We start from the raw sequence: 15930 nt of genomic DNA, 5'->3' as shown, positions 1-15930 counted from the left end.
TCAACTTTGAATTTTCTTCTTATTTTTTCTTTTTTTTTTCTCCATTAGTGTTCTTTCAACTTAAAACAAAATCAAAAAATTTCTTCAAACTATTCACCATTTTTTTCTTTTCTTATCCCAAATCGATCGATCCGTAGTTGTATTTAATAAATTATATCTTATTTAGAATCAAATTTCATCTTTTACGTATGAGATTCAAAATAAAAAATAACGCAGAGTATTACTAGTACAACTCCAACTATTACAACTTGAATTAGTGCAAAACTAAAACAAATATAACTAGTATAAATAGATTGAATATAACCAATATAATTGGTACAAGTAAAATGCGTATAACTAATAATGTTTGATTTGGATAATGATTTGTTTACAAGTTATACTAGGTGTACTGTTTTCGAAAAAACATCTTCATTTTCTTCCTTTCGAAGCCAAAAAAGTAGATGTGAAGCCATAAAAGTATTCAACCATGGTTCCAAAAATGCGAGTCACCAGAAAAAAGAAGAAAGAGGGAGCATTGGCGATGAGTAAGAGAGACTCACCGCGATGAAGAAAAAGAAAGACTCTGCTGTGAAGAAGAGAGATGCCGCAGCGAAGAAGAAGAAAGACGTGGTGAAGAAGAAGAGAGATTCGGCGAAGAAGAGTGAAGTCGTGGTGAAGAAGAGGAAGCTCGACAATGGTGTTCATGATGGGTCCTCGTCAAATCCAACCAAACAGGCTAGGAACCGCAAGAGAGAAACCACATCTCCATCGGACCTTCAAGGCGGTCTTTCCCAGAAACCATCAATGGCTTCACCATTTAAGCCCGTTAGCAAACCCCATAAATCACGAAGTCAACCTAAAAATTTACAGGTATTTTGGTATAATTAATACAACAGGTTCAACTACACAATAATATTTAAGAATACTACAACTAGTATAACTAGTACAACTACTCGACACTAGTGTTTCAACCTAAATGTTTAAAACATGATATACATTTACAATGTGATGTACATTTACAATGTGATGCACATTTAAAACAATACTAAATAAAGTAACAATTAGTTGTACGAGTTTTCTAATTGTACCGGATGTACATAGTTGTTTGTTTTTGAGTTGTATCAGTTTGTGCATAGTTGTTTTTTTGCAATAAAAAAAAAATAGTAGTTGTACCACATAATAAATACAGTTAGCTCAGTGGTACCACTTATTTGTGTTTAGTTTTCTTTTCCCGATTACAATGATATCAACAATTTCGTAAAAATATATTTCGTGTATGTTTTCCAAAACTTAATACATTTCAAACAAAATTAAAAAATACCTAAAACTCAAAATTAAATCTTAAAAAATTTCAAATTTTATTTAAATTTTAAGAACAAAATTAAATAAATTGTGGATAGTATTTTAAAATTGATAAAAGTGATTTTCAATAAAATAAATAAATAAATTAGTTTTAAACTTAAGAAAACAAACTAAATTTTAAATTAAAACTAAAAATAATATTAGCAAAAGCTTAAGATTATCCAAAATTTAGTTGATTTTATTATTAAAAGTTAAAATACAATCTGAAAATTTTAAGATTTGTTTTTTGAAATATAGAGATTTTCTAAGTTTTGTTTCAAAATTATTATTAAAATGAGCATACTTTGGGTATTAAAATGAACATTTTTTAAAAATTAAGTGTATTAAAATGAACAACATCATTAGTTTGGCTATTAAAGTGGGTAGCAAAAAATTTGGGAATCAAAAGGCTTACAAAATTTTAGTTAGAGTATTTTTATGGAATTTTTCTTTAAAATATTTGTTTATTTATTTCTTATGGAAAACTTGTTTTACTAGTCGTGTCAGTTACAATAATCGTATAATTAATTATACTAGAGTTTTCTTGCGGATTATATATTTTAGTTTTTAAGAGTTTATATTTTGTATTATGCAATTGTTTTGATTGAGTATGTATCTAATTTTTAAAGTGTGGTTTATATTTTTAATTTGAAAATTTTACATTTTGTACTATTACGTCAATTGTTTTGTTTCAGTATGTATCCAATTCCTTAAAACAATTTTGTAACAGTATTTTGGATTAAAGTGTTGCTTGTTTTTAGTTTTAGTAGGAATTTTGGTTTTTTTTTTTCTTTTTTGCAAAAACCATTGTTATATCGTAAATTTGATTGTATAACCAAAAAACTTCAATTTGCCAAATATATGTAACAACTTAATGGTTAGAGTATAGCGTATACATTATATAATAATTTCTAAATCACCCTTATATGTAGTGTTAATTTTTGCTATTTTTTTTTATTTAGCATGTCTCCCCCATCTACATTGCTTTAGTTTTTTTATTAACACAATTATTTGCTTTTGCATCTTATATATTAAAACAGAAGTCACAATCTTGATTCATGTGTAATTTTTTAAAAAATAGACATAATGGATCTATTCTTATAAAGTCATGTTACATTTAATCTCTAATCTTATCATTTAAATTTTGGGCATACTAGAAATTTTTATTGGGCTATCAATAATTGGATTTAAAGAATCGATGATCTATTGGATTTATAGATAGTATAAATTAAATAGATATAATTTAATATTTTAATACTAAACCTCCATATGTTAAATATTTAAATATTTGTCGATGTTAACTTTTAAAATTATAAAGATTTTTTTTTTTAAATAACAAAAATCATATTATCTAACAATGATTAATCTTTACTACCTTAAAACAATGAAAACAAATTTTAAAGTATATAGTTTAATTTAAAAATTAAACAAAAATTAAATATTTAATTATTTACTCGATAATATAAATTTATGAAGCAAAAAATTTAATTTTTTAAAAAAATTCTAAATTTGTGAAATGTTACATTATCTTTGAATATGAAAATAAAAAAATATTTTATTAATCTTTATATATATAGTTACGATTTTAATAATGAAATAATAATCCGAAAATATATATAGAAGAAGATACAAATACATGTGAAAGTTTAAAATAATCTATTCAATAAAAAAAATATACCGTAGACTTATTATATTTTAAAGATTGATAGACACATATATTATAATATATACCAATTTATAATTGAAAACAAAATATTTATATAAAAATAAATGAAAACAAAAACTCGCGCGGTTTCGCGGGTCGAGATCTAGTTTCACATATTAAAAAGATAGCTTTTTCACACATAACATGTTTTGTAAATTTAAAACAGACATATATTTTTAAAATTTTATAGTAAAATCAATTTTTTTTTTTTTTAATCTACACTATAGTACATATTTATATGGTATAGTTTAGTTTCAATTTCAAATTAGACATAATTTTGTTGAATTCTAGTTTCCTTTGAACATAAGAAATATGTAATCTCTCTCTCTATATATATATATATTGTATATTATATTCACATAAACTATTCTATATGTATATAAAAATAGAATAATATTATAATATTATATAGCCTATAGTTATTTATTTAATTTCTTTTTGTATTACAAAAATTAACCCTTGTATTATCCTATTAGATTTCTAAAAAAATGATTTAAGGGAATCAAAAACCTTTGTAACAATCAATCAAGATTTTAACCCAAAACAATTCCTATAAAATTGGCAAATCAGTTTTTTTTATATTAATAAAACTGCTTGTAACATACTATATATACTTGTGATATTTTTTAATAATAATATAATATATATCAACATTTAGTAAATGTATATTCTTTCTCTGAATTTAGATTAGTTAATCATATAAGTATAAGTGTATATTTACCATTTAATAAACTCTCTTTTGATCATTTTTCTCTTTAGATATTCTTTTGGTGGAAATAAACTAAAAAGAGTTATCTTAGAATTTTTTTTTTGTAAAACCAATAAAATACAAAACACAAAAAACAGTAAAAATCTAAATTTAAAAATTAAAATTTTAATACCAAACTGTAAATATAGAAACCAAAACTAAAACTAAAACCAAAATTTGAAAGTCCATAACACAATATAAAAATGAAGAACCAAACCTAGTAACTATCTAAAACTCAAACTAAAACCAGAAACTACTAAACCAATAGAAGTCTAAGTTTGTCTTATTGCATGTGATGTAGAACTTTTTTTGTATTCTATTTTTAATTTCATTAAGCCTTCGAATAATGTCTATTAAGTTTTTTGAAAAAACAATGAATCGATCTATGCGAGAATTCAAATACGAGTATGATATAGTTAGACTGTTTAATATGCCGAGATAGGAAACTTATTTGTATTCCTTGATTCATCATCTACAATTATAGGATGGTTTTTAGAATCTTGGTAAAAACAATCTTAATTACATGTATATTAATAGACTTTAGTAATTGTATTTTTTTTCTTTGTTAAAACTGTAATGGAAGTTGATATAAATATGATGTACATCCATGACTAGGCCTGGGACTTGTTATCCGAGATCCGGATTCGATCCGAGATTCGCTCCGGATCCGCTCCGAAAATAGGATATCCGGGGTGCCCGGTTCCGAATCCGGATAGTAAAATCTTGGATCCGTGCAAACCAAATCCGGATCCGGATATCTTAATTTTTAGGTCCGGATATCCGGATTCGGATCCATATTTTTAAAATACATTAAATTTTTAAATTTTATTAATATTTATATTTGATATATTAATATTTATACATGAATTAATCTTATAATATTATATTTTAGTTTTTACAATATTATAAACATATATAAATATATTTATAAATATTTAATTTATGTATTATATTAAAAAAATTGTATTTTTTGTTAAAAAAATTATTTTTAATTATTTTGACGGATCCGGATATCCGCGGATAATAGAATATCGAGACGGATATCCGAAACCCGGATATCCGGAAACCACGAATCCGGATCCGGATATTAAATCCACGGATCCGACGGATCCGGATCCGGATACCCTAAATTTCCCGGATATCCGGATCCGTCCCAGGGCTATCCATGACACAAAGGGACGAAGAAGCAATAATGAAATGGCAGGAGAACAAAGTACATAAATTATAGGAACAGTACAAAAACTGTAGGAATAAATGTGGGCCCTGACGCAAGCTCGAATGGAACAATATCAATGTACGAAATTTTCATTTCTGTTATAATCAGTGTTTTTTTCCAGGCTCATGAGAAAACTCATATCAATGTATTAATCCTTAGCCAATTGCTCTGACAGTGTAGCAGAGATTGCTTCTTCTTCTTCCAAGCATGATGTCCTGTAAGGTAAGTTCAGTCTATTATCAAAGAGTTCACAAAATTGATGTAAACCACGGTGGAATTACATTGAAGGTAAACGTTACACATCTCACCAAATCTCGTACGTTTCCAATCTAGGGTCCCACGATTATTAAAAAGAGTTATTGTAGAGAATATTTTGCAACGAATGAGATACGAAGATGTAGCTGTGTAGTTAAAGACTGGTCTGGAAATTATGATGTTTGTGCAAGGTAAGCCATTAAGTGATGATGTTTGGGGTGGAGGTTGGTTTGTCAAACGAAGATAAACCAAACATAGCTAAAGGGTACATGGAAATTCTAGAAAATGACAAAAACATAAGCCATATAGACATAAGATAATGGATAAGTCATTGGTGCCAGGAAGCATACATGGAGTAGGTAAGTGGAATTTGAGAGCTTTTAGTTACTAAGTCTTGCATGCTTGGCTTCCTTCTTATCCTCGCTGACATTAGTTGGGGCACATGCCTCACCAAAAAAACTTGCAAAGCAGGTTGAATGTAAGGAAGACTTTGAAGCAACACTTGCCCCTAGAATTGGCTCGTTATCATCGCCTGCGTTGACTTGGATCTACACGGCAGGTGCTACAGCTGGCAGGACAGCAGGAGAGACTACCTAAGTGATAGATATGGTCTGCTTTTTGTTGTGAAATTGTAGTCTGGGACCTTCACTCTGAACTTGTGGGCTTGTCCAATGGTAACCACAAGACTTTGGGGAGTTGGCTACTCTTGATGAGCACCCATCCAAGTCTCCATTTACCTAGCATTCACAACAGGTGCTACAGAGACTACACAACCGCATACGTGAATTAAGAATATTTAAAGTGACCTGAAAATAGTTATCAGTTTAACTCTAACGCCTGCCTTCCCGTGAGCTCAGGACCAGCATCATAAGTAGCACAAAAGTGACCTTATCGTCATTGTCGTAGACGACAGATCAGTACAGTACCTATAATAAAGACGAAACAACTTAGAATAAAAGGCTACTCGATGCAGAAATGTGAGGATAGGGATAGAATACTTTGCAACTCCAGTAGCCTTCACATTTCTACATTTTGGGCATATCAATGAAGTCGGACCTCTGTTCACTTTAGTTTGGCAGTCACTGCATGCAATGTAGTACCAGTTAGAGTCGCTCTCAAGTCTCAACATCATCAATGGTACCTGCCGGAAATTCGTAAACAGTTAAACCTAGTAAGTATGTATGGTTATTTGTTCTAGAAAGTACCTTAGCGGGTTCATGTTAAGATCTCAGCAACAATCATTGTCGCAACCTTGGTGACCTCTGACGCATTAGCTATGGCAGCAACGTCTGGTTGAGCCAACCTTATACATATATATTTTGAATCAGATGGAGTTCATAACAATAAATTTGAATGAGACCGGATTGTACTCCAGGAGAGATACTCATTTGTGGTAGGTACATGTTTATCAATGTAGCTGAGGGCAAAGTTCCATGTGGGTTTGAAAGGTGGGTTAACAAATGGAATATAGAAAAGATAGCTAAGGTCTGGCCAACAAATGGGGAGTCTATGTTTATACCATACAGTAAGTCACTAACTAATAAGAAGGGAACTGATTGCCTCTAATATGTTTAGTATTCGCGGGTGTCGCTGAATTTGTAGTAGAACTTCGCAGCCTTGTCCTGCAAGTAAACATTCATCACAGTCTCACAGGCCCACTGCAATTGTTCATTCAAATTAAGATTGAGGTTAGTATGCAATACAATTGTTTTTTTTTTGGTTGTTAAAGGAGTTTCAAATGCTTACTCTTTTATTTGTAAGTGAACCAAAACTCGACGCGTGCGTGCTTGAGACTCATAAGGTACCGGACGTTCACTCAGAAACTGCCCACTGGATATTTGTAAGTTGAATGGTTCGACTCAGCGGATCTAAACTTAAGGAACAAAATTATCTCTTTACAAAAAAAATATATTACATACCTATTTATCTATGAGAAGCAGCTCTACTCTAATTAAGAAGCTATAGCTTTCGCTGTATGCCTAACTTCTCAAAAATGTATCAATCGAAAACGTAGCTCATCATTGAAGAAGATAGTTGCAGGGGCCATAGATGAAGGATATATATAGGGGGGGGGGGGGGGGGGGGGGAGATGATGAGATTGAAATAAATCCAGGCCGATTGGATTTCTGCAGTTAAGTGATAAGCTTTATGGCTCATTGAGGAGAATCAAAATCGGTAGTAACGGCGAGGAGTTGGAGGCAGACCATGAGACGATTGTAGTAAGTCGCCGGCGAGGGGATAGGTTTTACATAAAAATGGGTCAGTTCTCAATATTATCAGCCCACATAAATACATAATTGGCTGCGTAAAGTCTGTGTCAAGTAACAATGGTTTGACGTGGCCATTTGGAGCTTTCTTATTCGTTGAATTTTTTAAACGACGTGTCATTGTTTAGAGAGCTTCATATCGCCCTTTAAGTATTGTAACATAATTTATATACCAATCGTACTATTTATATTAGTTATATCAGTTATTAACATTTTTTGTTATACGAGTTATACTAGTTATACATATCCAAATGAGAGGAGAGAGAATGTGTGTTTGTAACTGAAAAAGAGAAAAATGATCCTACAATTGAGAAAAGAGGAAGCGGGTACCAACCGAAGAGAGAATGAGAGAAGAGAAATCGTGTGACTCAGATTAAAACATAGATGATATTATTCGACGTTCAGATTGCACTTTCACTAATGGCGTTATTATAATTATATACACCATTTTTGTGGGGCTCAGATTAAAAGTAAGATAAGATGATCAAATAGTTGAGAATGCACTTTTATTAAGGACAATATAGTCATTTAAACTTTCTTGATCTATATAGAATAGTTTTGGTTGTGTGAGAATTGTTTTAGATCATTTGGTCTATTTTAGATCGGGAAAAATCTAAACAATTAAAACAGGAGTACAAATAGTACTTGACCCTGAGTTTTCCTAAATAATTACAAGGAAATGCCACTGATCAAAACACACAGTAGTTTTACACTTTCCTTAACCCATTCATTTTTATACCAAATAAACGTTAACCCATCCCGTTCGGTACACAATCTTATTAATTAAATAGACAAGCATGTATCTTATAGTACTATTCGAAACCAATACTCAAGATTTAATAGTTGACCAACCAGCACATACCTTATATTATTCCAATCAAATACTCCACTAAAGCTATGGTTTGTAATAGATTTTTTCTATTAGCTAACCCATTACAAACCAAACCAAACGATTCATCACAATTTCTTAACCATAATCTAATCGATATTAAGTTTATGGTTTTATATTTTAGCCAATTTATATTCTGTCTATATTTTTTTAGATTATGCATACCAACATTTTGTATATAGATATAATCAAGGTTTGGTTTAGCTAATTTATGGTTTAGCGAATTAATGGTTTTGTGAATTTTCATATTTTTTCTGTGTACAAAATCGAAACTAAATATGCTATTTTCCTAATTTATGGTTTACCTAATTTATGGTTTAGCAAATTTATTTTTTGGCGTATTTTCGATTATTTTGTGTACAAAATCTAAACTAAATATGCTATATTCCTTCGACAACTCACTGCCATTCAAAAAACGATTTTTAATTCGATGCAATCACTATTAACCGCAGAAGATCATAACTAAATATTTGTTTATTCGAAAACAAAAAAAAACATCTCAACTTTTGTTTCCTATATTGACGTAATCATCATATCAAAAAGGTTATGATCTTTTTTAGGGTTCTAAATGGACCATTCATTATTTATTTATGGCATTTGATTTAACGTTAACCCAACAACATATAAGCCCAATCTTGGCCTATATATTGATTTCATACAGATCTATCTTTTTTTAATAAGAGTTCCTATATTGCGTTTTAATAGTTTATATATATATTTATGTATTTATTTATTTATTCTCCATTTATATTATTCACATAACTATGTTTTATATCTTTTTCACGTTTTGATGATTTTCTTGTATAAAAAGTAATTAGAAATAAAACATTTGCAAATTATTTTTTCCAAACAATAATAAATTTTCTGTAAGAAAAATGTCTTCTGTGGTTATCGATACAAAGATACGAATTTAGAAGATTTGTAAACACACATAATATGTGTTCAAAGAAAAAAAATATACTATATGGATGATCCAATTACAATTAAAATGTTATATATCCACATGTTATATAAAACACAAAGTAATATGGTAAAATTTATGTATCTATATTATCATATATTGATATAAACTATAATTCTTTTGAAACCGCGCGGGTCAAAAGCTAGTGTCATTTCAATCATCCACTTTTAAGTTTGGTTGAAAAAACATGAACTTTCTCGTGGACCATTTAAAGCCCTAACTTATCTTGACTAGCTGATTTTAAGACGTCGTTAAAATGGCTAACATATTGAGTTAACGGGGTTAATCTCTGTTAAATTCATAATGACGTCGTTTTTGTTTTGTTAAAACTGTTCCTAAAAAGAATCGAACCCATGACCAAAGCTACACTTGTTGCATATCTAAACCTATAGACCACTTACAATTCTGTTAATTTGTATAAGTACTAATAGTTATCCCCTATATATTATAGAAAAACATTTAAGAAGTTATAACCTGTAGTTTGTACTAATTAAAAAAGTGTCATGTTGAGTTGTCATATAATTAGAATGCTAATTTTGCTTACGTGGCGGTTTGAGAATCAATTGAGAATTTTGTTTGTCCAAAATTAAATTGCTAGGGAATGTTATATTATATAGTATGTATATTATGGATCATTCATTTATCAAAATAAAATTATTATATATTATTTCCTTAAATAAAACCTACGGAATTACCTAATGTGATTAAGATATATGTGGCGATTAAAGATTTTACTTAATAAAAATTTGCTAACAATATGTATACTTTCTATCATTTTGGTTTAATTATTTATATTTAAAATATATTACCCAATTACATTAATCATATAATAAAAATTTAGATTTTTTTTGTATATGTTGTATTTTGAATTTTTCAAAACGAGTATAAATTACTAAAACTGTTAAAAGTCTCACATAAACATTTGTGATCAAGGTTTAATTTTTTTCTATAATAAGATACAATGATTATAAAATTATATGAATAAATAATTTTATTTTAATAGGTGTTTATGTTTAGGAGGATTTACCAAATATGACTCAAAACTTGACTTTGATTGCAAAAGTATACCCAAACACGAATCAAATGGAAAACTAACCTAAAAGCCTTGTGAAATTACAGTCAGCCCCTTGTGACCAAACAAAAAAACATAAGCCATTTATACGAATATAGCCTCAGTTAGCCGTCTGAGTCGTCTGAGATGCTCGAAGTCGTCTAGACGAGTCGTCTGGTGTAGTTGATCTTAAAAATAATTTTTAAATTTTTAAAAAATATTTTGACAAATGAAAAATTAAAATCATGTAATTATAAACAGTTTAAGTAATGTAAATTAAGATATTATAAAATTGAATAGTTTTCAGCATAGATGAGTGAAAGTAATCATGATATTCTTTGGTTTTATGGTTTGACAATATATGTTGTAGTATTGTATGTATTTTTAGGGTTAGATTTTGAAAAGCTTGAATGTTTTTTTGAAAAATTAAATTTTTACCAATAAGTGTTTATTTTTGTGTATAGTAAACACTTTTGAAGTTTAATTTGATTTTATGAAGTGTTTAGTTAGTTAATGAAGTTTAAGGGTTATGTTTAGGGTCTAGACGACTAACTTGTAAGTCGTCTGGTGAATAATTTAAACCAGACGACTTACATGTAAGTCGTCCAAATATTCCCGACTAGAAAATATTTTCCCGCTTAAATAATTTAAACCAGACGACTTACAAGTAAGTCGTCTAGGAAGTCTTCTATTTTAGTTTTCCTCTAAAAATATTAAAGTCTTCTGGGTGACTTACTTGTAAGTCGTCCAGGAAGTCGTCTGAATCAAAAATATTTACCTAATTGGATTTTTTGTCTCCCTATATAAAAAAAAATTTACACATTCTCTCTCCTTCTCTCAAATGGCTGAAAAATTCAATGTTCATCATTCTAAAACTCTTCAACCTCTCTCTAATCTCTTTGAACTTATAAACACTAAGCTTTATATCAATTTATTGTTTTTGTCTTATGTTTTTCTCACTAATTTATCTTGTTTTTGCAGGTTTTTCATCACATGGTTCTCATCTTCCACTCATTTAAAGGTAGATCTATCAATTTTAAATATGTATTTTTGTGTGTTCTATAAAAGTAGATTTATCTAATTTTCCACTCATTTTCTCTGTTTTTAAGTCATTTGAACGTTTTTGGATATGCAGGTTTTTCAGATCTGGATTTGGATATGCAGGTTTTTCAGATCTGGAAGGCGTCTGGGACGACTTACCAGTTAGTCGTCTAAAATATAATGCGCTAGACGACTTCCACGAAGTCTTCCAGACGACTTCCATGAAGTCTTCCAAACGAGTCGTCTGCAAGACTTCCTGGAAGTCGTCTGACGGAGTCTTCTCCCATGTCTCTCCCTTTCATAACATATCTGAGCGTTTTGGTAAGTTTTTATGTCTGATTTTCCTTCATTTGGTAACTTTCTGTTGTACAAAGTTCTTAATTTTTTTCCCAAACTAAAACTCTTCAAACCCACTCTAATCTCTTTGACTTGAAAACACCAAACTTTATATGAATTTTTCAGTTTTATCTCATGTCTTTCTCACTAATCTATCTTTTTTTTGCAGGTTTTTAATCAGATGGTTCTCATCTTCCACTCATTTAAAGGTAGATCTGTTATAAATCAATTAGTGGATGTCCATAACCGGTCCGGTCCATAACCGGCCCATACAACTAGAGAGAGAGTTGGCCACGACTTGGAGAGAGAGAGAGAGAGAGTCGGCCATGACATGGAGAGAGAGATGCGGCTTGGAGAAAAAGAAACCATCTTTCATTTTCCTTGTAATTGTTATCTTTCCATTATTATATATTAGTAGTTTTCCTAATCCTAGTGGGTTTAGGTTTTGGATACTTTCCTTTTTACTTATCTTGTAATCTCCTATATAAGGGAACACTTATTCATTAATGAAACATATAAATATTCAGACCTAAAACCTTCGTTTTACAACACGTTATCAACACGATTGTTCTCTGCAATCTAAGCTAAAATCGCCAACCCCTTAAACCCTAACCTAGCCGGCGATTTTAACCTAATCCCGACGAACCCTGATTCATCTCAGCTCGCGTTCCAACTCGTCAGCATCCGATCAGCTCCCACCCTAAGGTGTTCCTGATCCTAGACGACCTCAGCTTCTCGTTCGCATCACAGCCAGCTCGCATTCCCAATTAATCAGCTCGCAATCCTGATCAGCCGCTTGCAAACCCGATAGGAAGCAGCTCGCGAACCCGATAGGAAGCAGACGCGTCCCGTCCCGTTCAGCTCACATCCGACGACAGCCAGCTCGCGTCCGTCCGTGTGCAGCTCGAGGTTCATCCATTTTCTTTGGTGGTCCGGTTTCAACCCTACAAACAAAGGTATACCGTTTAATCTGAGAACGTAATGATCAAACCCTAAAACCCTAATCCATTATTATGGAAATCCTATGTTCTTGATAAAATCCTAAAAATTGGTATAACCTAAAACTGATCATCTCATAATCACTAGATTGAAATTGATTCCACAGAACATGATTGATTGTTTTATTGATTGTTATGATCTGAATTAAGAAACCCTAAATCTGGAATCGAAACCCTAGAAACCCTAAAGCTAATTAAATCGGTTTTGTTTGATGTCCTTATCTGATCGATTGATCATTGAGGTTTCTAGATTGTTCTTGTTTGAATTGAATGATTGATGAACTGAGGTTGTAGGATTGATAGATTGATTGTATAATCTGAATCTCGAAATCAAATCCTAAAGGCCTTGAAACCTTGATCACATATTGCTAAAATCGAATTCTAGTATTGTTTAAATCAAAACCCTAGATTTCATAATTGAAACCAATTGATTAAGGTTGTTTGCATAACATATAAAACTGAATATGAATTGCATTCGTCTTGTTTTAATTATCAACCAGCATGACATATAGATCGTATAAACTTGAATAGTTTGCATCATAAAATTATATGGCCGTGTGGCCTGATATATTTGTCACATATAGAATCTAATGATTGTTCGCACCATGGTCGATTAGATTGTTTGAAACATGATTGTATAAGACTTGATTGTGGCCAAAAATTATTGATTGCCTTGCGGCCACATGATCACAATGTGAAACCCTAAATTATGAATGATAATGTGATTCAGATGTCGAAAATCTCAAACCTAGACTATGTTGCCCTTAATCTCTCCGGAGACAACTATTTGCAATGGGCACTTGACACAAAGATTAACTTGGGGTCAAAGGAACTCGGTGATGCTATCATCGAGGGCAACAATGAGACTGATAAGAATCGGTACAGGGCTATAAGTATTATACGCCACCATCTCATTGAGGGTCTAAAAGATCAGTACCTCACCATGGAGAATCCACTAGACCTTTGGACCGTTTTACAGCGACGATATGATCACCAGAAAATGGTGCTATTACCAAAGGCTAAACATGAGTGGAAGAATCTCAAATTCATGGACTATAAGTCTATGGATGAATACAATTCAGTATTGTTTAAGATAGTCTCAATGATGAGACTTTGTGGTGAGGAAGTAACCGAGAAAGAGTTGCTTGATAAAACATTCTCCACGTTTCATTCGACGAACGTGTTGCTGCAACAGCAGTATAGAGAGAGAGGCTTCGCCTCATACACTGATCTGATCTCGTGCCTACTCCTGGCCGAGGCTAATAATGAACTCCTGATGAAAAACAGTGAGATGAGACCCATCGGAACAGCATCATTACCAGAAGCCAATGAGGCTGAAAAGAAAGATCCCAAAGAGTGCAACCACGTCCATGATGATAAGAGATCACACGGCAAAGGCCGTAGTAGAAACAAAGGACGTGGCCGTGACAACTACTCATATGGCCGGCTAGGAAACCACAATAACCGTGGTCGTGGTTCCAGCTATGGTTGTGGCCGAGGCAGTTATGGCCGTGGTCGAGGCGGCATATCCAAACCGTCTAACTCGACCAAATCAGCTTGTCACAGATGCGGGATGAGTAACCATTGGGCCAAGAATTGTAGAACCCCTAAACATCTATGTGAGCTCGGTTGTGGCCGAGGCAGTTATGGCCGTGGTCGAGGCGGCATATCCAAACCATCTAACTCGACCAAATCAGCTTGTCACAGATGCGGGATGAGTAACCATTGGGCCAAGAATTGTAGAACCCCTAAACATCTATGTGAGCTCTATCAAGAGAGCCTTAAGAACAAGAACCCGGAAGCCCATATGGTTCATGATACCGGGTATGTTGCTGATGATGATTCCAACCTTGAAAAGGACGACCTCTTGGATTTTGAGACTTCTGATTGTCTCAAAGACTAAAATCGACATCTTGTCTTATTGTTTTATGAAATGCTTTGAGTTCATTGCTATTATATCTTGCCTGATTTTGCTTGATAATGTGAATGATTTTATTGATAAAGAAATTGTCTAAAGGGCATTATAGTACGGTATAGTAGCCTAGTAAGAAATCTAAGGCTAAGGCATTGCCTAAAGGGCATTATATACACCCAATAATATATGACCCATTGAGTTAATATGGTTTCCAAATAGAAACAATGGGCAAAAGGAAACAAGTTCCTTCAGATTTAAGAAAGAAAGAAAACGCCTAAGACCCTTATAAGAAAGTGGTCAAGACTATACCTATGTAATCTACTGATCAAAACTATGCTACAGATCAGTATGATAAGAGGCAAGAGCCATGGTGACCATACTGATATATCCCACGAAATTATATACTTTTATGGCACGACTGGATTAGCCATCCTAGTCTAAAACCAAAGATTGTTATTGAAAGACACACAGAGTTATCCCATAAAGATCTCACGTTGTGTAATATGTACACAAGGGAAACTCATTAGGCTTGATTGTCCTAAGCATCACGAAATTATAGTATGTTCATGAGGGGGAGAGAGGATAAAACCCTAAATCCATGACCACACTACAAATTCGTGTACCATGGTCTATGACCATGCTATAAACGGCTTGGCCGTGCAGGCCATTACCTATAAGGTTCGGACATCCATCCTAAAGCTTAGGGACATCATGAATTTACATGTATATAAAATTAAGATGCATCAGACCATATAAGTGAGCATAGATATTCCCATCTCAGATTGAATACGGGTCATAAACCAGACATACACCATCTTAAGAGACTTTGAATAAACCATCACATACATATGTGCCGTCTAAGATGGAACGTCATAAGAGGATTGGGAATATATGTTGGATAAAAGAATGACTTTCTCCCACAAGTCTTAAAGAGACCTTGAGCCAAATATGGGTGATCAGATTGTGGCCAGGTACACGGATTGCATGACCAATGAATCCGACTATCCAACATTAGAAGGAGAAAGTTATAAGCTGGTACAAAGAAAAGAATGATAAAGAGAAATAGTATGGTATCAACCATCATTGTCTTGGCAAAGATCATCGGACTAGATAATATGATTATAGACGTCCAAACAAAGAAAATAAAAGATTATACAAAGCTAGCTAATCGAGATGCCAGACACTGACCCGAAAAGAAAAGAAAAGAATGATTAAGTCATAACCAGCT

The 15930-nt window shown here is 32.1% G+C and overlaps 1 protein-coding gene across 1 annotated transcript; it reads left to right on the top strand.

The window, feature by feature from the left end:
* Positions 1-543: 543 nt before the first annotated feature.
* LOC106430863 lies at positions 544-14690 on the top strand. Its single transcript, XM_048748970.1, has 4 exons — positions 544-804; positions 13518-13984; positions 14075-14310; positions 14563-14690. The coding sequence occupies exons 1-4, from the start codon at positions 544-546 to the stop codon at positions 14688-14690; spliced, it is 1092 nt and encodes a 363-aa protein (XP_048604927.1).
* The last annotated feature ends 1240 nt before the right edge of the window (positions 14691-15930 follow it).

This window comes from Brassica napus, chromosome C2 (genome assembly GCF_020379485.1).
Source record: "Brassica napus cultivar Da-Ae chromosome C2, Da-Ae, whole genome shotgun sequence".
NCBI classification, from domain to species: domain Eukaryota; kingdom Viridiplantae; phylum Streptophyta; class Magnoliopsida; order Brassicales; family Brassicaceae; genus Brassica; species Brassica napus.
Note: the sequence above shows the minus strand (reverse complement) of the source record. Positions and strands in the feature narration are given on the sequence as shown.

Excerpts from the sequence above, each read along its gene's own strand:
- LOC106430863 (XM_048748970.1), top strand. The coding sequence starts at position 544 with ATGAAGAAAAAGAAAGACTCTGCTGTGAAGAAGAGAGATGCCGCAGCG. Across the intron at positions 805-13,517 it reads TGGCTTCACCATTTAAGCCC|ATGTCGAAAATCTCAAACCT; the intron begins GTTAGCAAACCC and ends AATGTGATTCAG. Across the intron at positions 13,985-14,074 it reads AACGTGTTGCTGCAACAGCA|TGAGATGAGACCCATCGGAA; the intron begins GTATAGAGAGAG and ends GATGAAAAACAG.